Below are 27,343 nucleotides of genomic sequence, written 5' to 3' on the forward strand. Positions count from 1 at the left end.
CAATTTTAAGAATATTTTAAATTTAATGTGATACATAATATTTTTAAACGTCAAGATGAAATTCAAACTCATCCATCAACATATTTAAATGCGTGCTTTTGCCAATTATTTACTCCGTAGTAGCATTTTCACTTCTGCTTTTATTTTTTTAATACATGCAATTTTTTTAATATTACACTTACGCAGTAAATTGAATCAATGGATTTCATGTTTTTCAGTCGTAAAATATATGAAAGTGAATTTTTAAAAATGCATTCTGCAATTAATCATTTGACAGCCTAAAAAGACAATAATCAGGGCGAACAAGCTAGTGGCCAAATGTGGCTAGTATTAATATATAATATTAATACATGATATGTTTTATCTTTCATCAGAACTGAAATTAGATCAATTTTCTACAAACTACTTATTTACTTATAATTTTGTAGTGAATACATGAAATAGTATTTCAGATGTGATATTAAATTAGTAAAATGTGGTCTTATATTTATTTTAGGACTATCATCCGGACTGAAATTTGTTCAGTTGGACATACCCGGGGCGCTGCACAGCGGAGAGTCAACGTGGTTGAAATGCCAATATGAACTTGGAGAAGACGAACTTTATTCAGTCAAATGGTACAAGAACAACGTGGAATTCTTCCGGTATTTACCCAGTGACATGCCCGCTGGTCAGAATTACGAGCTACTTGGAGTATATGTCGATGTAAGTCACGTAAGATTGGATAACTTTTCTACGGAGTAATCTACAACTGCAAATAATGATCCACTTTGAAAAAAGCGTTGAAACGAATTTCCTTTGTATACTCTATCAAAATATTTAATGCGGCAAAAAATGAATAAATATCAAAACCGTATCAGCTATCCAAATTTATTCATAATAACATTGTTCAGTTCAGGATGAAAGTTTTAATAATAAAGGGTGCATTCATGTAATGCATGTAAGGGCATAAAATGTTCCAGTTTTGCTGAAATGGAACTTCTTACAACGTTTTGCCTTATTTATTGTGTAAGCACTATTTACTGACTGTTATCTTCTAGTTCCCTCAAAACTGTTCTTTTTCACCTAGCTATTAAATCCTCATTTTTCATTGCATGAACAAAAGGAATTGAATCCTAATATACGAAATTAAAATGAATTTGAAATTACTTGATTACTTAAAATTTCGGAAATTTTTGTTTCCTTTTTTAAAAAATCTAATACAACGAATGTGCGTGTTTTGACAATCCTCGACATTATCTTTATTAATCGCCTTCCAGAATGTGATAAGTCTTACACTAAAATTTGCAGTATTATAATAGTGAATTTGAACCAAATTTTAAATTCGATAAAATTTCTAACACTACTGAATACAGTTTTTGAATGGGAAAATAAATGAATAATCATATGTATTAACTATAAACAATTAATTGTAAGAATAGAAATGATTTACAGAGAGTTAAAACAAAATAAAAATATTAACTTTAATTATTAAGATTAAAACATTTACCGTGGTAGCCATGGATAGGTTTATTTATTACACATAAAAAATAACCCCTGTTATCTCGTAAACATTTGGATTACACTAAGGTTCTAACTCGCATTAAGTGTTAGGTTTCCATTAACACTTAATGTTAGTGGGAACCTAACATTTTTTATCCATTAAATCATCCAATTCCGCATGGTAATAAATAAATAAATAAATAATTATTTACATATGGAATAGCTGTGATTCAGTTTTTCCAAACATTATAAACAAAATTAGAAAATTTTATGAAAGGAAATGATAATGATCATCCGTGTCGAAAATAATTTTAGAATTAAAAAGTTCGTGATTATATATAATTACTGAAAACTGGTATATTTCAAAGCTAGTCTCTAACTGATAAACTTTCGAAGCGTTTCGATAAAATTTCCTGACGGTTGATAGTTAAATGAGAGCAAATAATTCACTATTCACACGTTTTCGAGACACAAAAATATAGAAAATATGAATGAAGTTTTGAATAAACTTTCTCTATCAAGCATATAAACAATAAATAATGCTAACCTTGAAAGCATATGTAAATAGCAAGTCAATGATTATTTCACAGAATACTGCTTCGATAAATCATTGAATAAAATCTGAAAAACTTCATATATATTGTGCGAATTATACTAACTGTTATTAAATATTTATGAATAGAAGTGGCCGTCTAGACGGGCTATTATCTTGTTAGCAAAATCTAAAATCTGATTGTCACAGATTAACTGAAGAAAGTTATAGCACAAAAACGCATTCACATTGAGAGAATGCTTAGATAAAAAATAATTTGTTGCGAACTTTAAAAATAAATGAATAATAAAAGTAAACAAAAAATGCCCGAAATTCTTTGAACTAAAAGATTTCATGAGCATTCATATTAAAACTAATCGTGAAAAACAGATCAAAACAAATTGTGATCTAGTAACGGAAAAGAAATGCACTGATGAATGCAAGATCGAAATAATAACAATAATGAGAGAAAATAATAAAAATATTTTTCAACTGTCCCGTGCAAGGAGAATATAATGAATCAGCGCGATAAAAATTACAAAACTTAGCTCATTGAACTTCTAGCATTATAAAATATAAATAAGACAAGAAAATTACGATCCCATAACTAATTTTTATTCATTTTTAGCTTTACTCACACCCATAAAAGGAACAAATTTATCTGAGTTTCTAGATACCGAAACGGAATTTAAAATTGCGCATCGGCAGGATTATTTCTAAAGTCCGCCTAATGTTACAAACGGCGCTGGACAATTACATAATTGATTAGATAGTTTGCTTGAAAATAAAAAGTGTGATCTGACTTTTCGAAAGCTCGAAAATAATTACTGATGCCATTTCCATCGGGTGTTTCCTGAAGGTGTTCTATTTTCTAAAAGTGCTTCTGGTGACAGCAAAACTGCTGATTAATTTTATTTTGGCACGAATTCATTTGGAATGCATTGATTTGAAGAAGAACCAATAAATGTATGGTTTATGACATCTAGGGAACAAAATTTTCGTGTCGATATGTAAAACTAACATAAAGGAAATTCTGATGTTTGTGCCAGTTTTTCGGCTTTATAGTTTTCGAATTTTTTAGATTACTAATTATAAACTTAATTGTGTGATATACCTTTTTATAGCAAGAAATAAAATGACTGATTGGTACATGAGCGAAAAACCGTGAAGCAAAGATTGTTTAGGAGCTTGAACTAATGTTACACTAACTCTATACTCTTAACACCAGAAATTTTCAAACTGGCTACCTTTGTTAGCATATTTAATCATCTAAGAATATTTCTATGATTCCTTCTATTCTAAATTTCAGCTCTTGATAATTTTATAAATATTAAATAACACAAAAATTTATGCAACAATCAAATAGAATGAATGAGCTTTGAAAATGTTCTTAATTTCTGTAACTTGCTAAGAAATAAATTACTAATGATGCGGTTAAGTTGTTAATATAACAGCGAAAACAACAGGCATTATTAAGACACGATGTAATTCTTTAGAATATTGAAAACAGAATCAATCTTTTTGTAGTCTTTGAAGTATAAAGGGTATTTTAGTTGTTGCACGATTGTTTGAAGGGAATTTCCTGCTACACATGCGAAATTATATCACCAAAGGGATTACGGCGAAGTAATTAGCAAGATTCGTTGAAGAAACTTGAGTGAGCGAAAGAAAAGAAATGGATTAAGACCCAGTTAATTGAATAGAGTCTGTAATTAAGTAATTTTCGCTTATACTTTGCATTGTGTTTAGTTAATAACTATTGATAAGTCTTTTCGAATCTCATTCAATATAATTAAAATTAAACTAAATCACACCATTCTTTTAAATAGTGGAGAAGTGTTCTTTATTCTTAAATTATACGGACAGCGATAAAGAATAATTTGAATTAAAAAAAAATACTAGATCCAGTCACAATAAGCTTGTTACATAAGTAATAAATTTAATAAAAATAGTACCAAGAATTCTTTTTATTATTCAAATAATATTTATTTTCTATATGAAACTATTACAGTATAAAGAATGCAGCTAATTGTAGATATAATCTTAACGCCCAGTGTGTTTTAGAAACATAAGTATTAAATGCGCTAAAATGTTGCTATAAAAATTGATGTTTGTGTGCAATTTAAAAACTAATAAAGAAATGCATATATAACATTTAAATTGAAAAAATAATAAAGTTTTCGTCGGATCTCCTGCTTGTTATTTAATTTCATAATTATAGAGACTTTCAAACAATTAAAGCGTTGAGTAATATTTCACACATTGTGTAAGCTACGCAGGGTGTCCAGATAGTGCCGCAAAAACTATACGAAACGATAATCATCTCTCTAAGTCCATAAAGACTATCCACTTTGATTAATTTTTGACAAAAATTCAAGAGAGAGAATGATGTCACATCCGGTGCAAGAAAATAAGCTTTCATAGAACTAGGAATAACCGCAGTGACATATGACATAGTATTTATGTAAATAAAATCCAAATGACCAACCACGCATTTCAAAGCATGTACGCACGCAGCATAGCTAACCAAAATAAAACAAAGCAACTTCGTAACGTCGACAAAATTATACAAAAATAGACGAACAATTAAGCCATTTTCTGAAGTAATTACAATTGGCTATACCAATTTCTTTAGATTTCACCCAACAAAAATCCAAGAATCACATCCAGTCTGAAGTACAGGGTATTTAACAATGTTAAAGTGAATCAAATGACGTCTGTTCCGTTGAATGGCAGACATCCACCTACAGTACATTTTTTTAAAACTGTTTCTCTTTCGCAAATCTATTGGGTATATTTTATATTTTTGAAATTTTTTTAAAAATATTTTTTTCTGATCTGTTTTGCAGTTTTGTGAAGTTGACTGAAGCTTATTTTTCTTATACTGGTTGTAGTTTAATATATTTTCTTTCGAATTTTATTGAAAACTGTGCATCATAGAAGTATGTTTCTTTGGATTTCTTTTATGTATTAGTTAGTATTTTCAATCAGCACAGTTTGTCCAGTAGTATTTAAACACCGTGCATTAAAATTTACTTATTCAAAATTCTTGTTATCAATTTGAGAGAATGACAAAACTCTTTTAAATGAGAACAAGTCACATCACATTGTTTGAACTTGGTACAAGCAGTGAAACAGTAGAGATGGTAATTGTTTTTTATGAAATTTTAAAACACAAAAATGACCTTTAAGAAATGAAAAAAAAAAATAGATTCAAGGAAAATTTGCTGATAGAACTAATTACTAAAAATGACCCAAAATTATTTGGCTGGCTTCATACAATCTATGCAACAACTGTTGTACATATGCAAAAACATCAGACACTTCTCATACAGCAGCTGTAGCTACAGAAATATTCCACAAAAGATGCTCACCAGAATCAAAGAACTGCTTGTGTAGATGATGCCCCAAGCGAAAATATTTAATCATGACACAACTGGTCTATTTGATGCAATTCCCCCTTTTTGCAAACGATTACGCTTTGTATGGTGATTTGTGCTTATCTAAGCATGTTCCAGCAACCATTATAGTTCTTGTTAAATGTTTTAAAGCACCCTGGAGTGTCGAGTCCTTTTAATCGTTTTTCAATCAATAATGCCGTGTTTTGTCAGACCATGAGGAACAGAAATATACTGAGTCGTATGTGTTTGCTTTAGCTCACACAAAGCATTATTTTTTTAAATATTTTAATTAAATATTATTGCCATTTTTCTTGCCTTTATCATTATAATTACAGAAAAGAACTTCTCACGACTTCAGTTTTTGTTTCGTGTGTTCATTATTTCATTCGTTGGTGGATCTTCTCAAATTTGTGAATGGAAATTTTCTTATATTTGTCAGACAAACGTATTAAGACTGTCAGTTTGCTTACAAATGTAAATAAATTTCATTAATAAGTACACTGACGATAGGACTTACGTACTTAATTTAATGGATGGGAGAACTAAATGTTTGAATGGGGAAAATTTTTCAGGAAAATTTAATGTTAGCAGAAAAGCTCATATTTCTGTTTAACATAAGAAGTTAACAATAGTCCTTTCCTTAGGATCCAGGGAGATATATACCTTATATTCCCATGATATTTTTAAGTCACAAAGAGAATTTTAGAAGTGATATGCGACATCCATGTAATTACGAAGAACCAGTGATCATAAAACTTCTGCTTGGCGGCTTAGCGGGAAATTAATTCTTTCTTCCTCGTTTTAGAACTTTTCTTTAAACTATCTTAATTATCGATATTTGAATACTCTCTAGATTGAGTTCAATATAACCATGATGGTATACTAATCTGCTATTTTTGTGTGTTCAAATATAATTTCTCTTCAATAACATAATGCATTTCTTATGAATTATTATAAAATTTTCTTTATCAAATAAATGACGATCTCGAAAGAAATAAAATCGTAAGGAAAATTTAATAAATATATGTTACTTGATATTTTTCCTTGAATAGGAGATAAATAACCATTGAAATCTCATTTTGTCGTTTCCATAGGATATCAATTAACTTTTTGTTCTAAATGAACTGCTCACAAATCATACAAAAAACTATGTTCATGAATTTATATTCACTCAGCATGAAGCAATATGCTTCATTAGGAGATTTTAATCCATTTATTTCACAAATTCAAAAGATTTTATAAGTTGCCGATGTGCATAAATGGATAAGATATTTAAAAATTCCTTCAAGGAGATATTTATTCTATTGCAATTCGGCCACTATCTTACTCCAGCTGTCCTATTAAATAGCATTTTCTCAATCAATGAAATGGCAATCTGAAAAGAAAAACAAAGAAAGATTTATTCAGTGAATAGTCACAATAGAATCCTGAATAAACTTGCAACCGAAGCATTTAAAATGTGAATTTGATGTAATTCATATTCCCTGAGCATTTGTCCTTGACTAGGAGATTCTGATAGGATAGGAACACTTTATTATGAAGAACCATTGAATTTTCTGTTTGTTACTTCCCCAGGAAATTAATTGGCTTTCTGTAACCTGCCTTAACCGTTGTTATTTAATTAGGCTTTCCGCACGGGTCCAATATAGCACTAGCTGCAGGGTAAGTTGATGTTCTTGTGGTTTCGCGGAGAAAGAAAAATACCATTATCTGCTGACGCCAGGGAGATATTTACGGTTGGCGATGGATCTAAAGTGACTTATCTGTGTATTGTGGTTTCTTTAATGATCACATTCACTTAATTTTAATTTAGATAGATATCTGGATGTATCAAAGAAATTCACTAGTTTCGCAAATTGCGATATGTCGGATAAATAAATCTTCCTAGAGACGAATAAATAGCAGTAAAATTATTTTTAGAAATGTATATCATAAAGCACTCAATAAATTAATTAAAACGCATTTCGATCACTGGAGATATTTACACGCTCCTCTCAAAAATTGGAAGATGTTTGGAGTTTCTGAATTCAGAAATTAAGAAAAATTCAGTATATTTGTGTACCTTCAAGATTTTAATTGCTAAATCCGAATTCACTCTAATATTGATTGCTGCGTTCTGAAATTGTTGCTTATTAATATTTATTTTTCAAAATCTGTTTGCTCGGGAGAACAAAGTAAAATAATTATGGCAATTAATCTTAGATTACGTATAGAATAATTATGAGAAAAACCAATAATCTATCAATTTGATATTCAGAATTTCTTTTAACTTTCAACAATCGCGTCAGGTTATTGAAACTTAATATACAATTTTTCGTCAGATTCGTTAGGCACTATGATGATAGAGCTAGTATGTCGTTTGCAACAAGTTAAACGGAATTAGAGTTTCCAAAGAAAGAAGTTTTATTTGGGATTCCTGGTATTTGAAGAAAGAAATGTGTGTTATCATAAAGGAAGATCTGTTTTAAGGATTTAATATATCAAAATTTGAAACCTTGTAAGAAAAAAAACCCCTGAAATTTCGTTCGTTGCTTAAAAGCAGATCATCCAATACAAACGAAAGTAATTATTTTAAATTGTTTGCTACGATTCAATCAACTTTATTATTTTTAATAACTTTAAGATTTATTATTTTTTTATACCTGTAGTAATACGGAAGAAGCCTAGAAAGATCAATACATTCCTTCTGAATTCTAAAATCTGATAAGCCAATTGTAAATTTAATTTCAGAATGTGAGAAAAATAATTACTGAATTTCTAAAATCTAAACCCTTTAAAATCGCACAAACGCTTAGATGTATTTAAATTTTAAAAATTCGACAAACTAATCCAATTCCTTCTATTAGAATAAATGCAATAATGCCTATGCAATCTAATCATATTACAACTCTTTATCGGTAAACAAAGATAAAAGAAGACATATTAAAATATGATTGCATAATGAGCAAAAGGGTGAAACATAGTAGCTTTTACAGAAATTAGTAACTATTGCACTTCGCTCGTTTAAACTTCACGAGGTAAAGGACCAAAAAGGAAACCAATAAGTAAATGAAGCTTTAAAACTTCTCTAAGGTGGATGTAGCTTCAAAAGATAGTGAGATTAAATGGCGAGTACTACCTTTATTCATTTTCCAGTGTAATTTTGTTATTTAAATACCTCTTGTGATTCTCTCTATAAAAAAAAAATGTAGAATATCTGTCTTTATTTTTAAAAAATGGGGGAATTATGCATGAATTGAATATCGTTAAACCTGCTCTTGGGAGAAATGCCCTTACAAATGTTTCCGGTTACGAGGCGATTACTTTAAAGACCAAGCATCAAGAGACTGAACATTTCTGAAAGAATCATTCAGAAATGTTGATTTTTGTTTGTTTTATGAGCGTCCTCACTTATATATATTTCCTTTAAGGAATATATTTATGTCTCTTATTTTGTTCTACTTTGGATTATTTTCTAGTTGGCAGTACTTTATAAACCCAAATATGAAAGAAAAGAATAAAATTTCAATTCATTTAAAGAAACAAATTAATATCTTCTTCCCTCTTTTATCTTTATATTTTCATATTTCCTTCACAAGTCTGAAGGGAAAAAAAGATTATAAGCTGAAATGAAAATAAGCAGGGTGTTCCAAAAAGGTTGAAACGAATTTTAACTTTTTACTATTGGAAATATGTAATGTTAAAAGATAAATAACTTTTTCAGGATAAAATTTAATTATTTTTAATAAGCAATTATTATATCGACATCATTTAAAGAATACTGTCATTATTTTTCATAAAAATACACATTTACAGTTGTCCGCTTCCGTTTTTGATGAATTAGTAATATCTCTCGCATTTAGAAATTATCTCATTGCGCAAATTCTTGTGACTCGTGCTATGATTTCTAGCGTTTTCAGTAGATATTGTAGGAAAAATTAAATAAGATGTTCAAAATAAGATCGAAAAATAAGCGTATAGCAGTTCAATTAATTTTCCAAAAGCTACACTTTTTAAACTTTTTTTAAAATGAGTCGATTAAAAATTTTTCTTATTTCCGTAACTAAAAGATTATTCAAAAAACTGCATGTATGTATCTTAAAAGTAAATTGAATTATAGAGAATCAAAAACGATAACTTAAACAAATTTTCTTTTGCCATCTAAATCAGAAAAATGTATGAACGCTTTGCAAATGAAAATTAAAGAACGACAAATGAAAATTGTTGCACTTTAAATCTGTTTCACGATAATTTGAAATTTGTTGGATATATTTTTTAGCTGTTGAAGTACTTTTATAAATTCCATATTCGCTTGATTCTAGTTATAATATTTAGGATTCTCTTTAAGCAATCCCCTATAAAAAATTCAGTAATCAAATAATTTCTCAGATGAATAGGAATACTTACCCTCTTAATTTAAATCAGCTACAAAATGCACACTAACATTCCATTGAATGAGTTTAATTTTTTTAAAATTTTCTCAGATTAAAAAAAAAAATTGTTTGGATGAAAAATAATTGAAATGAAGTAAATTTTTACAAACGAACAGTTTGTATTCTTTTTTTTTAAAGCATTTTGCTATAAATATTTGAAATTAAACCTAAATGAAGTTAACCAATATGACATCAAAATCACGTGACGGACGTCCTTACGCATGTTTTTAACAGATGGGTTCTTATCCTTATAAAACCCAATGTTTTACTTAAATTTTGAATAATTTTAGAAGTAGTAAAAAAAACATTACCTTTTCGGAGTTTGAGTGTAATAATCAGGCCAAGAAAAACAATTCATATAAAAAAATTATTTTGCATTCTTCACCTATAAATTGTGAATTACCAGGACTGATAATTTGAAAAGAATTTAATTACGTCAGACTATGAAATATGCTCTTTTAGGCCTAAATATTAAAATGTTAACTGATACACTGGTATGTATGATTATTAATTAACTTGTGGAAATAAAATTTATCAATTAAAAATCAAGCGAAACTAATTAAACATACTATTAATAAAAATAATTCCAAAACAATTTGCATATCATGAATCCAGTCTAAACTAAAAACTACATTAAAGTTAGACAAGGTCTGAAACAACATGAAATGCTACGAAATTTAATTAAAATTCTTATAATAGAATGAAATTATATTATCAAAATGAGCATGAAACAATAAATAATTATTATGTCAATCAACTAGAATTCTTTATTTTAGGTACAAGAGGAATTTTGTACGATTGATAGCAAATTCGAAATATGAATCGCCGTCGAGCATTTTCTTTTTATAATGTGAGCTTTAATTCTCTCCATTGTATTTGAAAGAAAAAAATAGGCTAATGAATTCATTCCTTAGCATATTATTGAACCCTGCGTCGCGTATTTGTGATGATTTTCAAACGAAATACAAACATATATATATTGAAGTATAAATAATGTCTTATCCCGCTAAATGTACAGAAAATTCGTAAATGTATTGAGTTTAGATAGAAAACGCGATTTCGCCTTATATTCTATAATTTTTGCTAGCATTTCTTGAGATATTTCTATATGTACTTCAATATATAGTCTCATTTATAGTAACATTTTCAATTAAGTACAGCACAATAAATTTTGAGGATATAGAAATACATTTTTTTCGAAAGCAGAAAAAAAAAAGAAAAGAAAAAACCCGACCAATTTGGTATAGAAGAATGGGATACAATTTTTAAAAAGTGTAACTTTTTAAAAATCCTTATAAGGGCTATTTTTTAACATTAACAACTGCTATCCTACTTTATTTTGAGGACTTAATTTACAATGTCCATTTATCCGCTATAAGTAAAAAATTAAAGCACGTTTCATTCTTTATAGAAAACCTTGTATAGTGTTTTATCCCTACTAAGTAAAATAATAGCTTCATCATTGACACTATAACTAACTAATTAAAACTATTATTTAAGTAAAAAGTTTCAATATAGCATGTCTTTGAAACGGACCAAAATGATTAAAACATTTTCTTCTGGCCCCATATTAAAAACCTCATACAGATTCCTAACCCCCCCCCCCCCTCCACAGATTGTCCTGAAAAGTTGCGATTTCCCATGGGGCTAGGAGAAATAACTTTTTAATACATTAAAAAATGTGGTATATTAAAAAAGATATGAAGAAATGATCCTTTTTAGTCTTGTGAGCTTGAAATTTTTCAAACGATTCTAAACTAACTGCTAATGGTGCCATAAATTGGGAAAGATAATTTTTAATCGATTACAATATTCGTACAAACAAAAAACAGACATAAAAGAAAGCGCGACAATATTGCATTGTTATCCTATTTCAAATTATGTTTAAAGTTTTTAAGTCTCTAATTTATCGGGAAGTTAGTTTAAAATCGACTGTAAAATTTTCACCAAACAAGCAGACAGAGCAAAAAACGAGTTAATAAAAACTTATTGAAAATTTAAGTGGTAAAAGTCAATGTTATCTTTAGGATTCTTAAGAACATGAAGAAAATATAAACTGAACCAAAACCTCTTTAAATAATAAGCTGCGCTGTTTTTACATTTTTTTTTTTTTTTTTTGGATTTGGTGAAACAAAACTGAGTATCTGTGCTATTGATATTCATTTCGATCGATATATTCAATGCATGCTATTCCTTTCACTGACGATAAAGCTGGGACTTCGGCATTTATGGAAATTTCCTTTTTTTTTATGAATTGTGCAGGCCTTGATGCAAGTACAAACTTCGTTTGATTATAAGAAGTCATACATTTCGCGTATAGAAATCGCATAAACCGTTTCAGTTTAGTTCACATATGGCAAACAAATACTCCATAAAAATTAGAATTTAAACAATTCGGAATGAATATGTATATTTAATATTAAATTGAAATGAATAACCAAATCTGAGTATACATATAAATAATTCACCTAATAATTTGCAAAATATACACTATTAAGTATTTGAATTGTCGATATTCTTAATTCTACGTCACCAAAATTTTCAAAAAACCTCACTTAACATATGATTCTTCTTTATTTTTACAAAAATCTAAAATTCAGATTTCAAAAATTAGCTTCAGGTTATATAGAACAATTTATGCACTTCCTGTTATTAATCTTATCCGTCGTTCAAATATTATAATTAAATTAAAATTAAAATTTTTAATTTATTAAAATAGCAGCACTTTTTTTCTGTTCCATGTATTTCCAGATTAATGCTACCTTTACCAATCTAGTTTTTGAAATAATACATATTTTCAGAATTTCAGTGGTATCTATACTTTCAATAATGAAGTGAATATGGATTAATCTTGTCAACTCCACGATATGGAGGGTGTTTATACACTTTTAGCATGGCTTCATGGCCATTTAATATATGTTTAAAATATAATGATTATTTTTTTTAAATGTTCCGACTTCATGGCATTTTTTTTCTTGGACTATATGCGTGTATCGGGATTTCTATGACAGAAGGGCTCGCTTTCAAGTAACAATTAATGTAAAATGGGTGTGAGGATATTGTCTGCTCTTATGTCTGCTTATGCTAAAAATGTCGCACTATTTTTATAAACAAACTTTCAGAAGAACCCATAAATTTTAAGATTAATTTATCATTCCATAGCATTATCTGAGAAAGATTTATTACATAATTTTGGAGTATAGTTAATTAGCTTTCTCCGGATTTTTTTCGATTTGTTGAAGTTTCATGGATGTGCAAATTACTGAAAGTGAAAAAAAAATTCTGCATGTTATTACTGTGTAAGAAATTGTCGATTCAAAAATTTGAAATTGCCGGAAGCATTTTTAGCATTTAAACATTGTTGAAATGGATTCATATTTTAACAGAAAATAAGTTAACTTTATTGAATAAATATTGTAAGAAAATAACTTGTTTATGTTAAAAAGCGAAAAAATATTTAAAAAATTCTGAAATTCTGAAAGCTGAAATGAAATTGTGTTGTTTTTTGGTTTTATTGTGGTACTTTTTTTTTGACAACACAATTTAAGCATCTAAACATTCTACATGAACAGCCAATAAAATAATGATAAAAAACATATATGATTACGACATAAGGTTCAAATTTGAAAATCAACTTATCAGGAAGAAAGTTTTTCATGCTAATTATTCTTTATTTCAAACTCTTCATCGTAAACATCCATTCTTTTTAAGCTACATGATAAGCACAGTTTCGCACAAGCATATTTTCCTATCTACTTTTTATAATAATCTGCAGTTCCCGGCATTTTCAAATCAGATTTAAATACTCTGCAGAGTTTTGCAAATATTTTCTTCCGAGTACCTATTTGACGAAGAATTTGAAGACTTGGTAACTTATTATGAAAGTTAATTAGAAGTTAATTTCAGAAGGATTAAATGTGACAAAATTTGAAGCTCATGTTTTGAATCTCTGTTAATAAGTAAAGTCCATAAGCCCAAAATTAATTAATGATTATTACAGAAGGAAAACTTTATTTGTCTAGAAAGGGAAGATTTTCATAAATGTTTACTGAAACGTATGTTGAGGTATATATAATAATTTAAAACTTGGCTTAGTTTCAGATTTTAATTGTCTGGCCCAAAAATCTATTTTATGTAGATAAAACTGCTTGCAGTGTTTGAAGAAAAGAATTGTTTTGATTATTATAAACAATTCCGATAACCTTTATTTTTCATAAATAAGTATCTGAGATATGCAACTAAATTTTATATTGCTATGTCAATGTCGATTTCAAACGTTTAATGATAGTTCTTTAAAGATTCTTCAATTTTTCTCGAATCTTATCTAATTGTTTGTAAAGTTATGAATGAAATTTACCAAAGATCCCCCATGTATATAGATCTCTTGCACATTAAACTAACACTGTATACCGAATGATGTACGCGCAAATTTAGAGACATGAGTGTTTAGCTGAGTATCTGAAGAGACTCATCTGCCCATGATTGAAAATGAAGAGATCCATCCCATAATAACCATAATATTCCTTCAAAATATGACGTTAAAATAACTATAGATATCATTTTCCTATTAAATTTTAGAAGATCTTGATTTTAGTTGCCTAGATTATACGAGAAACATTTATAAATGCTGACACTTCGTATGCGGATATTAATGTATGTTACATGGGAGAATTTCTTCATACCAGAAATTGATTTTTTTTAATATTGATTTTTGCAAATTATTTCATAAGGGTTGCTAATTTGTTTAAAAATATATTATTTTCATAATTGTATAAATGAAAAGAAATAATAGTTTTAATTGCTAATCATTTTTTTATATCTAAAGTGTAAATAATACAAATGATTTAATAAAATAAGGAATGAAAAATTTATTGCATAATCATATAAAATCGAAATTTATATGAATAAATCTTTGAATGCTTATTTCAGCTTCCGAAGTCGAATGCTACCCACGTATACCTGTATAAAACGGATCTCAACACAGAAGGGACGTATGGTTGTGAAGTTTCCACAGAAGCACCATCTTTCAGAACAGTAAAGGCGGATAAGGAACTGAGAATCTATGGTAAGTTTTCCTATTTCATTTATGTCATAATAATATCAAGTAATCAAGAAATAAAATGCATAAAATTTCATAACACAGTAATTTTTTTAAAATCTGGTTACACTCATTTCATTTTTTCTATATTCACTTTGCCATCACCATATAAAATCAATACCTCACAAATTAGTCTGTCTTAATCATGATTATAAAAAAACAGTAAAAAGAAATATATGTACAATCGTTTGTAATTGTGAATGCAGTATTAAAAGATTAATAACGTCTTTTAATTCTGAGCTTTACCTTTTTTGAATTAAACATTACAGTTTTAGTGATTCAACAAACGCTGACTGAAGAAAAAGCAAAAATTAGTTTAATTCTAAACTTACCAAATAATATATATTTAAATTTTTAAAAATGGATAAAAAATCTAAAACCGAAATACCCTATATTATATGAAATAAGCACTTTACTTGATGAAATCTACAATAAATAAGATAATTTTACTTTTTCAATTATTTCGTAAAGTGTTGAAGGAAACTTCTTATATCATTCCATTAAAATCCCCTCAGGGGCTTACTTTCTGTAAGTTCGGGTGCCTCATTTCGAGGTTCAAATGGATCTATTATATTCTCTTTGTTTAAACCTTCCCACGCCTTCTGCTTTATGCTGCTTTCTTCCATACATTGCCGCCATCATGTTTCTTTCTTGTTTCTCATTGACAATCCAAACCCCCAACGCGGGTTTGTGCATGGCGACCCATTAAAAGGTGATGCGCCTCCGGTGTATGAGTTCGACTGGTAGCTTAATTATTTCTATGGTTCTACACCACAGAGGGTCGCTCTGTGGTAGGAAAATGGGTAGGAGAAAATTTAGGACATAACTGGGGAGGTGTGGTTTGCGACACCGCATATTCTTTACACTCAAATTAAATTTTCTAATGAAATTATTAGTCTGAAAATCAGCCAAAATATTCTGCAAATATTTTTCTTAATATATAAATATGTTTAAAAAATTTTCAAAATAATTTATCATTGAAAAAAGTAATTGCGTTTGAACATACATTTTCTTCTAAAATTACATGTTACAACAAATAATATTCTTGAAAACGTTATAATAATTTTTATTAAATAATATTTATTTTTTCAGTATACAAAAAGTATATAAAAACAATATAATGGAAAATTCAACAATTATATGAAATTTTTTTTAAAAAGTTGATAATAGATAAAATTGGCCCCCTTTTTTTATCGGCATCAGAAAACTGGCAGAAACTTGTAAACATTAGTACCACGGTTTTCGAGGGCATTTTAAATATACAGGTTAAATACTAGTATAAAAATCAGCCTATAAATTCTGTAGATATTTCTCTTGGTATATTGTTACAAACTTGTAATTTGCTTCCCATCACGGCTAGTATCACAGTAAGAAAGACTCTTTGTAAGATCTGTCCTGTGCGTCAATGACCTGTGAGCTTGGCGACCATTTGGCGACTTGGCGGTGAATTTGGCGAGTTTGGCGACTAAATGGATACTACCAGAAAGTTCGAGAACTTTCACGATCCATCCACTAAGACACGAGGTACAGCCAGCTACGCCCTGATTGGTCTGAAGATTCTAGCCCCGCCTCTCGGAGCTATAAAAGACAGGCAATCTGAATCTGAAGGGGAAGTCGTGTCGTGTGTATCGGAAGAAGTCGTGTGGATCGTAAAAAGAGGCGGTGTGTGGTGAGAGTCGGAGTCGCCGACACGTAGAGGTCTTGGAGGATTAGACAGCAAGAAAGCTGCTGAACTAATGAACTATTAGAGATTAAATGCGCTGCGTCATTACAATTGAGTGGCGGTATTTGTAGCAGAAGAAAATTTTGTAACATTTGGTGTCAGAAGTGGGGTTAATTGGATTTTCCTATGTATGCCTTGAACCAGAAAAATGGATGAAAAATTCGCATTGTTACTTGACATGATGGCAGAGATAAAGAAAGGACAAGATGAATTGAAAGCCGGATATGAGAAAATGAAGAATGAATTCAAGATAGAAATTTTACGAGATAAAAGTAACAAAACCGAAGACGTCCATGATATCGCAGAAGAAATTGAAGGAAAGAGCGAGAGCCAAGTGGAAGAAAAGACTGAAGATCGAATGGAGACCGGTGTCACCGAAATGGAGCTTAGCCATCCGGAGGGTGAACCGAAGTTCAATGAGGAGATGCACGAACAGGGAGACTGTCAAATATCTGCAGGGCTGAAACAGGCTTCTCCGAACGAGTTCCCTGAAGTGCAATCGAAGGTGCAAACACTTGGGGATGGAGAAGATGAACTCTGTTTGGACGGGTCTGTTAGTGGCGACCCGTGCTCGATGCCTATGAATGCAGGTGTTAAAGAGACCCTGTTTGGACTGGATTCATCCCGAAGGTCGATGGGACAACCTCTTAGCAAGCCTCTTAGTGTTTCCTTTCATTATGATACGAAAGAAGACTACGTGGTTGGAATCGCTGATTCCTGTAGTCTCGGCCTCGACTTCCCTCGAAAATCCGGCCTTGCTGTGGATTTTTCGAGGAGTGTCATACAAATAGGAGCCGATGAATCTCCTGTGTATCCGGACAAATTACGTCGCCGCAGAAGAACCCTTCCAGCAAAGGCAGATGCGCTCTTCAAAGGATCCTGTACTGAGAGTTGTGGACAGTTCTCGAGTGCCGAGAATGAACTGGAAATGAGCGGGAATATTCCCGTGGAAGATCTGGATATGAAGGCGAATCCCTGGCTCTCAAGTGGACACCTGAAGGCACTATTGGACCACCCTGATATTCGGTTGGTTCGATGGAGAAAGTTCAAAATGACCAACCTACCATCCTGGCTTGAGTTCGTTTCGGAGAGTCATGTTGCGATATCATGTTTGGCTCCATGGGACATCCTGCATTTTAAGGAGCGGAATCAAGTCTGGATGTACCATCCGAAACGGCGAAGAGGTTCGTGTCAAAAGCATTCAGAAGGTTCGAATGGATCGTTAGTCGCCGCCAAATTAGCGAATAATGCCATCTTCGAAAGTGCGGAAGTCGCCAAATGAATCAACATCCTCACATCGTTCGGAAGCCTACGCCAGCTGCTGGATTGAAGTGAGACTGCCGGGACGTCAGTCTTTGAAGAGGGGAGCAATGTTACAAACTTGTAATTTGCTTCCCATCACGGCTAGTATCACCGTAAGAAAGACTCTTTGTAAGATCTGTCCTGTGCATCAATGACCTGTGAGCTTGGCGACCATTTGGCGACTTGGCGGTGAATTTGGCGAGTTTGGCGACTAAATGGATACTACCAGAAAGTTCGAGAACTTTCACGATCCATCCACTAAGACACGAGGTACAGCCAGCTACGCCCTGATTGGTCTGAAGATTCTAGCCCCGCCTCCCGGAGCTATAAAAGACAGGCAATCTGAATCTGAAGGGGAAGTCTTGTCGTGTGTATCGGAAGAAGTCGTGTGGATCGTAAAAAGAGGCGGTGTGTGGTGAGAGTCGGAGTCGCCGACACGTAGAGGTCTTGGAGGATTAGACAGCAAGAAAGCTGCTGAACTAATGAACTATTAGAGATTAAATGCCCTGCGTCATTACAATTGAGTGGCGGTATTTGTAGCAGAAGAAAATTTTCGTAACAATATTTTAGAAATTTTTCAAAATACATTATCACTAGAAAAATTAATTATATTTGATCGTACATATTATAATCAGTCGAATGCGAACTTACATCGAAAAAGTCTTCTGTACAGTTATCCTCATCACTAAAATCACTTTTTGCTCCACTTAAAAGTCTCTGGAGCTCTGCTTCATAACTAGGATCAGTAGGTTGTATGATATTTCGAGGACCAAGTTTTAGAGTCATCTGCTAAGCCTTGTATGATACTGGAACACTAAAAGGTAGGTGTTGTCTCACAGACGTCACCCAAAGAAATAGCTGAAATATTTAAAAAAACCATCCACTGAAACTGGTAGAAAAAGTGCACATGTAATGAAAGTCTCGAAACAGGAAGCTACAGGGTCAATATATTCGATTGAGCTAAAAATAGAACAGGGTGATCTAAAATCTATCTTTAACGGACTGAAATGCAGCACATTCTGAGCATTGAAGTCCTGGCTAGCACTAAGATCGACACCGAAACAGGGGATGTTCAAGGCCGGAAATCGCCTATCCTTGTTGGACTTGGTGGCGGGAGGTACTATTCGAAGCATATTTTCATATTTTTCGCTTTTCGCAATCCAAAAATGGTTTTGAAGCAATCGGTGGTGATCTTGCAACTGTAAAAAAACTGATATTAGGAGATTTACTCATAGAAACAAAATCCGACACACAAACGAAATCATTTTTCCTCTCAAATAAATTTGTGAATAATAATAAAATTGTTACACCTCACCATATTTTAAATTTTTGTCATGGTATAACATCAAAAAGTGAACGCTTAAATATACTAAAAATGAAATTCTTGAGAACTTGTCCATCAAGGAGTCCCATGAGTTAGACGAATCATGGTTAAAAAAGTAACTAAACTATTAAAGTTAAACATATTATTCTGATTTTTAACAAACGTAAGTTAAGTTACCTAAAAGCATAAAAGTAGCATACATATTTTGCAGGATTCTTCATTGCATCCTAATTCTATCTGCTGTTACAATTATCAAAGATATGGTCACTCCAAGCAGTTTGCTTTTGGAAACACATTCTCGATGCACAACTGTTGGCCATTTCTTCGTGGAATGTACCAAGTCATTCTATAATTAAATGCAGAAATATATTTAAATGACAATTTTACTAATTAATATTCTTTTACCGTGAATATTTTTTTTAAAAAAAATCAACTTCACTTGTGTAAGTAATTCTTTAAATTGCATTCCGATTTTTGGGAATTTGTGCTTCAAAACTGAGACTTTTATAAATATTAGGAAATTGCTTTATTAAATTATTTTATCTGAATAAAATTGCTTTAACTCAGATTTTTGTATTTCTGCTTCTTGAACGACAATTCTCACTCATCTTGCCCAGTAAAATATCTAAAAAAATTCTTAGCAAGCATTTAAAAATTTAAGGCAGGGAGTATGCATTCTTAAATACGCAATGTTACCGAAACCGGGTACTACTCAAAATCATCATCGCTATTAATGAATAAAATCCATATTTTCCGTGCATGTAATTGCATGAAGATTCTTCCGAATGTTCAAAAGATTAACTTTATCCTGTTCATTACATTTTTAGCTAAAAGTTGCGTTGGGAAATTTATTCATTTAAATTCTTTTAAGACGTCACAAGAGCTGCTTGAGACGTGTGATTAAGACTTGAGATTATCGGTTATATATTTAATCTATTTCAAATAATTCGCTCTCTATAAATAAGTTTCTAAATGAACTTGTAAGACAGTGCAAGTTTAGTAACACTTCCCGAATTCAAATTTTCATTGATTGCATGAGTTTCTGAATTCAGTTTTTGTTGAATTTGTTAACATATTTTTCAAAAATTTTAATAATCCCCTTATTTGTGGATAAGTTCCGAACTAAACCTTCAGATCAGCTTCAGGTCATCCTTACCGATCTGTTTTTGAGATATTAAGGTAAAAAATACTTCATAAAGTTCTGATATTCGACATAAGGCTTAAAGTAAATCAGTATTACACGGCATAGAAGGGAAAAATTAAAAATATGTTTTCTTAACATTATAACTTAAAATTAGTCATAAGAAGGATGCTTTAAGTTCAAGATAATTAGTTCATATTGTCTTAATTAAGAACATTTAAGATTAGGGAAGCTTGAAAAATTCGGGGCTTTATTTAATTCTCATTACCTTAGAAGATTCTACTTAGTCCTGGAACCACCCACATCAAAACAGAAGTATTTATGCAGTATGTAGTTAACTTCAGTTTATGCGTTGTACTTGTACAGAAAATAAAAAAAAAACGTCTGCAAGTGCATAAAACGTTTTAAATGACTGAAAAATTTTTGGAATTCATGGTTGCAGGTCTTTACAAACGATCTGAACTACCTTCCGCATTTACTGGGAAAACTGAGACACTCCTATAGTTCTTCGAGCTCATATTCTTTTAATTATTACATCTATATATCTTGAGCATACTTCACTAGATTCATTTTTATACTCATGTCTCCTATCTTTCAGATTATAGCGCGGCTTCTTTTATGAAAATTCATTCAGGAGTTCTCGTGCAGAGGCAGAAAGAAAATGAAATAAAAATAAATATTTCTGAAAGTTTTATAATAGCGTGTACTACTAGGCCAATTGGGACATCTTGGTGGATTAAGAATAATTTTTATGGTCATCTATGGACTATCTCTGGAAAAATTGAACAGTATTACAATTTAGCTAAATTACTGAAACTAACTCTTCGGAAATTCTGAAACGCACATCCAATCAGGATGATATTCTTAGAGGGGATGAAAAAAGAAAGACTATGAATTTCAATAACCCATTCTCTTTTTAATTTTATATCAAATCATTCCAGTTTATTATGGTCAGATTGAAATTACATTCGTAATAAAATGAAGTACTCAGTTCAAGGTAACTCCCACACATTTTATTCACTATTCACTTTGGAAATGCATTTGACTATGTCTTTCGACAAAATCACCTGCTTCGAATTGGTGATTCAAGTGAGTGGTGCACGGTTGTTCCTCATAAACAACGTTACTGACTTGCATCGCCTTTCCCTACCAACTTGGCCCAACAGGCCGTGCAAATTTTATACTGACTTGCCAAATACTGTTTCAAACGATGGGCGCGGGATTAAGACGAGGACACCCTCGATGATAATTCATTTTACATTCCACATTCCTTTCTTGAAACAGAAACCGACCCGTTTGTAATTTGCAAAGCCAGTTGGGCCGGTCAGTAATGAAAACGCTTGAGCGTCTTTGACATACTAGATGCAATGGCATGGAAATCTGCTTTTTTGCTTCATTTGGGAATTTCATTAATGGATCTTGATTTTTCTGGGAGACTTCAAGTAGGAAGCTATATTTCATAATTTATAAGAATGCTTATATAATTTCGGTCCATTCGTACAATTTACTTAAAGTATGATAGCGATTTGAACCCAAAGAAAAATACCTGATAATTAACAAAAGAATTGTAATTACGAATGATAAAAGCAAGAAAAGAAATTACGAAATTTGGCTATTTTAACGTCTTGTTTTGAAGCAACACGAACACCTCGTAATATTGAACCGAAGGAAAGAATGTCTGATAATGAAGGAACTAATGACAGATAGAAAGAAATAAAAATGTATATGTAAATCATGTCGTTCAAATTTAAATTTCTTTCTTGAATTGTGTTAGAAAGTATAATATGCCCCATTAATATTGCTTTCTTTATACCTCTTGTTTTGCAAATACCAATTGTTTTTCGTTATAGTGAAAATATGAAAGGAAATGTAGTTCCAAAAAGAAATTACAATAAATAGAATTTTAACTTTTATAAACTTTTAATTTTCCTCTAGTTATCTAAAAAGTAATAACATATTTTAATTAACTATATTTATCTTTTTGTTCATGTCACCCTGAAGAACATAAAATTTTGAGGCAACTGACCATACATCTCAGTGAAACAGTATTAATGGAAAACAGTTTTACTATCAGAACCTCTTTGTACTAGGTTGCTGACAAAAAAAACAGATTTCTTTATATAATTGAAAAAAAGAAATCCTTACAGTAGAATTAAATCTTTAGCGGTGCCTGATCTAAATGTTACAAAGGAATGGACATCATTGAGTTTAATATAGCGATCTAAATTATTTGATAATTTTCTATACGCATTTCAAGAAGAGGCATTTTTAAATTAAATATATTTTTTAGTTTTCGTTTCACTTATATTGATTCCTTTGTGAAAAACTTAAATTTCCGCTAACATCTCCGTTCCTATCATTCTGTAGAAAATAAAGCTATAATTACTGAAAGTAAAAATCAAGCTAATAACAAAATGTTGGTAATGGAATTCGCATCTCTTTAAGACGCAACTTTAACCATGAAAGTGAATATCTTCGTATTAAGAAAGGTTGGGAAAGCTGCACAAAGCTGAAAAAGAACAAAAAAAAGAAGAGAAAAATCTCTTCCAAGTGATTTCTTTTAGTAAATGCTTGAACTCACAAATTCTAAAGGATATGATAATTATCGTCTTAATTTTTTTACGGAATTGTTTAACGTTTTCTAATTATTAAAGTACATTGTTCGAAGCTTTAAACGTATAGTTATGTAAAAAAAGTTATTTTCTCTAATTATTATTGGTATCGTATCTTTTAAAGGTGGATGAAATCTCTAGTGTTTAACGAAGTGAAAAAAAAATCTTTAAACAAATATGCCACCGAAAAGAGGAAAAAAACGAACAGAAAATGAGATGCAAATGAGAATCGTTTTAAACGAGTTTGTTTTGAGAAGAGTTTTAATCGTTCATTCAAGAAATGCTACTCTTTTATTTTTAACGTACAAAAACTGAAAGTGTTTTAAGTTTATCAACTAGCAGATGGCACATGTGGATTGAAAATGAAAAGAATCTTGATTTTTAAACGGCGATCTTTGCAGCGAGCTTTCATGAAACGGTCGATAAAGAAAATAACAAATCTTCGTTAAGGTTACAGCTCATTCAAAAGACGGTAAAAAATTCCAGTGGAACGGATCACTTTTTCACTTGTTTTGAAACAAAGAATTGTTGATTTGATCAAAGATGATTCAATCAACATCACTCTGACAAAAAAATAACGAATTTTATTTATCACTAATGCATTAAAATGGTAAGAAATGACAAATTTAATTGAATCATATTTTGAGAAAAGGTGAATTATATTTCATTTGTTTAAAGTGAAGTTTCCTGTAGAGAAAAAGTAGTTTAACAAAATAACCATTTTCCCCTTTAAACTTAAGAAAACGAATACTAATTTAAGAAAATTAATTAATTAATTTTAAGTGATATTTTGAAAGTGAAATTTGAAAAAAAATTATTCTAAACCATCCAACTTTTTATAAAACCATATTATTATAAAACTTCATCTGTTTTAGTAAAAAAAAAAAAGGCTGTAAGAAAAAAATTGAATTGAATACGCAGATTTTAATTTACTATTTCGATTAAGATCAAAATAACTTTTATGCTTTCTGAAGATCCAATATGATTTTTATTCAAGTTAACTGAGAACAAACAAATTAAAAATTATCAGAAATGTCGTTAAAAGATTTAACAAAGATTTGATTTTTTAAAAGCATTAAGGATTGGTGTTTTTTATAATAAATGCAAGCAATGTTTTTTGTATATAGTTTTAATTAATCATGATACATGAAGAATTAAATATATTATATGGGTAGCTGCTGCAATGAGATGCAACATTGTTTATTTAATGAGTAGCTTAGTCAAATGCATACATTATAAACAAATAGGGCTTTTTTATTTCTTAAATAAAAAGTTTTAAAAATGAAAATTTCATCTCAATATGCCTAAAAGAAACGTATTTTTATTTATTAGAGACAAGAAAATCGCCATGCTATGCTTTTACAATTAAATGCCTCCATTTCCATTAGTATTGTGAGGGTAATCGGTGCCTGGATTTTAATCTGGTTTTTTCAGCTCCACTCGTGAACATTGGTTTAATAAGTAGACATAGTGTCCCTATTATGCAATTATTTTTTCGCCCTGTAATGATATTTCATTTCAAAAAGTTACAAATGAAATAATGTTTTGTCTTCGTGTCATTCCCTAAAACTGGCGTGCGGGGCATCTATAATTTCCTTGTCTCCCCCCCCACCCGCAGTTACACTACACTGCACTGCTATAAAGCAATCAATTTATTCTTTTTAAAAACTGCTGTATTGTTTTCTTGCATGAAAAATAATGATTTTCAGCTAAATTTCAGTTATTTTTTTCATAAATATTCGCACAGAATCTTATAAAAATTTATTTAAATGAAGGCTTTTTGTAAGTATAAATAAATTTCTGATTCAAGGAAAATATTGTATGCTTCCATTTCCTTTTGAGTTCAGGCGTTGTGAAGTAGTCAATATATTTTACTCCATAAGTTGGTTAGTTATAAGTAAGGAATTTGTTTTAATCCATCAGGGTCATTTTCTGATTATCTGAAATCAAATATTAAATTTCTGTGCATTATGTATCGTGAAGAAAAATAATAAAAAATCGAATTTATTAGCGATACTTTTTATCAATATTAAGAATTCCTTTATGCAAATACTAAGATTTATAATGAAAGGATAAGGTTGTATTCATGTATTTCGTATTTTCCCGATAGAATCGAAGCTCTTTTTATTTTAGTATATCATGCATATATAAAATGGTATAAATGTGTAGTATTGTACACCATCTGTCTTAAAGGTTACTTATAAGAAAATTAGAGATAATATAAATTACATTAGGACTCCTAATCCAATCCTCCCTCTTAAATCTAAAGAAGACTGAAGTTTCATCAATCAATTAAATAAAAAAACAAATTTAAATTGAGTAAAAGAAACTAAAAATAATTCATTAAAGCGTAATGTAATCAAAACAATTCTACAGTGTTTATTTATGCCTCTAAATTGTACCAATTCCAAGTCCCACCTCCCGGTTATCGTTCTTCTTGAAAATATCTGCTTCATCCCTGAGCTGAGTTAAAACCAATCTAGCTGTTGTAAACAGTGCCACCGCAAAAAGCATCCTAAAACCCTAATAAACAAGAAGAAGCATTTCATTGATTACTTTATAAATTGCTTCTTCCCTGCTGAGCCCATTACAAGACGACTGACAAACTTACCTAACACACTAATCACTTAAAAACAAAACCAAAAGCAGTGAAGCTCAACTATCCCTAGTATAAACGCTGCCGTAATTGCTATGCTATACGTGAGGCGCCTAGCTTCTTGCCCTTAAGTAACTTACGTACACTCTAAATGGTTCTAGCTTTCACATTTAGCCACAGCTATCGTTGGCTTTGTTTAGGTGTAATCAATAGGTTTGTAGGTTAGGAAAGGAAACGGCATTGAGGGCTCGGGAACTTTCAGTTAGGGGACTAACTGTTGTTTCCTCTGTTAAACTAGTGTTGGCAAAAGAATTGTAGTTAACATGCGGATCTTGCTTAACATTTGATGGGGATTCTTTTCTTCTGGCCATCACCTGATAGACAGGGTACTTTCAATTTACTTAATAAAAGAAATGGCTTCATATCTATTACAAATATTTCGTTTTTATCTAGAAGTTGATAAAATTAAAACAACTTTTAGAGTCAGAGCAGTTTCTTCAAAACACACGATATATTTTTGTGCCTTCAAAAGGAAACAATTGTATTTTTTTAAGTATTAATTTCTAATATTCTGTTTCGTGTAATTGATTATAGACGCATTAATTTGGAGTTTCTAAACTGACCCTAGAATGAAAGTGCAAATAAAATCTTTGTTCCTTGCATATATATAATATATTCCGTATTCCAAGCACTTATGAATCAATGTATACTTTCATACATCCGTTTTTCTAATTGGTTGAAAGTTATGGCAGAGCATGAGCTACGTTAGAACTTGTGAAATAATTTTCTTCTGTGGCCAATTTTTAATCCCATTTACCGAAGAGAGATATAAGTATTTTATTTTTATTTCAAGGCATCGTTGTTCTTTTATCAAGAGAACGATTCTATATACATTTTAGGAATTTTAAATAATTCTAGATATTTATCTAAATGCATATTTTAAATTTACATAAGAAAAATTACGATACGTTTTTAATTGTTATTAAATAGGACGACTTAATAGCAAATAATATAAAACGAATAAAATAATGCCTCTACCAGAGTTAATTGAAGCAAAGAATTGATAAATAAAATAATGATAAATTATTTAATATTGTTACATGCATTAAGAAGTCTATATTTTCTAGAACTTTGATTTTAGATTACTATCATACATACATAAGTACTTTTAAAGAATCACTTTTTTTTTTCGAAAATGATAATACAAAAAGAAAATGTTGTAATTATTAATAAGTTTAACGTTAGGAATTTGATCTTTCTCCGTACAGAATATCATCCCGAGTACAAAAAACACATTTCTGAAATCATATGTATCTGCTTGGATATGTGACAGGTAACTCAAACAAGATGAGAACTATGTGGATGATTTTTTTTTAATTTTTAATCTTTGATCGGTTTAATTTCTTGGATATCAATCCTTTAAAGAATTTTTCTGTCTTTTTCTCTATTGATCCTTATGTAGAAAAGAAAAAAAAAACTCACAGTCGCATCAAGCCAGAAGAGTGAAATTCGGAAAATGGTTTCAAATCAAACTTTAGATTGTTATTGAATTTTGGTTCAAGTCGGTCAAAGAGAAGAGATTCTTTTCAAGGCCAGGTAGGAAGCTAATCAGAAAGGTGATAAATCATGGAAGTATACGAGGTAATTAGGGAAAGAGATCTTCCGATTTTTTTTTTATCTCTCTTGGTTAAGTCAATATTAAATACTAATAGAATTTTTA

The 27,343-nt window shown here is 30.5% G+C and overlaps 1 protein-coding gene and 1 long non-coding RNA gene across 7 annotated transcripts in view; one reads left to right on the top strand and one right to left on the bottom strand.

Annotated features, from left to right (window-relative positions):
- Positions 1-27,343, top strand: part of LOC129958367 (uncharacterized) — a 484,792-nt gene that overhangs the window by 391,141 nt on the left and 66,308 nt on the right. For all 6 annotated transcript variants that reach the window (XM_056070805.1, XM_056070806.1, XM_056070802.1 and 3 more), the window contains 2 exons: positions 497-705; positions 14,757-14,892. In XM_056070805.1, the coding sequence (XP_055926780.1) occupies positions 661-705; positions 14,757-14,892 (181 nt within the window). In that variant the 5' untranslated portion in view covers positions 497-660. The remainder of the gene's footprint in view (positions 1-496; positions 706-14,756; positions 14,893-27,343) is intronic.
- LOC129958369 (uncharacterized) overlaps positions 19,513-27,343 on the bottom strand; it is a 464,667-nt gene continuing 456,836 nt past the window's right edge. The window contains exon 4 of the long non-coding RNA XR_008783217.1: positions 19,513-19,620. This is a non-coding gene — a long non-coding RNA (uncharacterized LOC129958369). The remainder of the gene's footprint in view (positions 19,621-27,343) is intronic.

The sequence above is a fragment of the Argiope bruennichi genome, chromosome X1 (assembly GCF_947563725.1).
Source record: "Argiope bruennichi chromosome X1, qqArgBrue1.1, whole genome shotgun sequence".
NCBI classification, from domain to species: domain Eukaryota; kingdom Metazoa; phylum Arthropoda; class Arachnida; order Araneae; family Araneidae; genus Argiope; species Argiope bruennichi.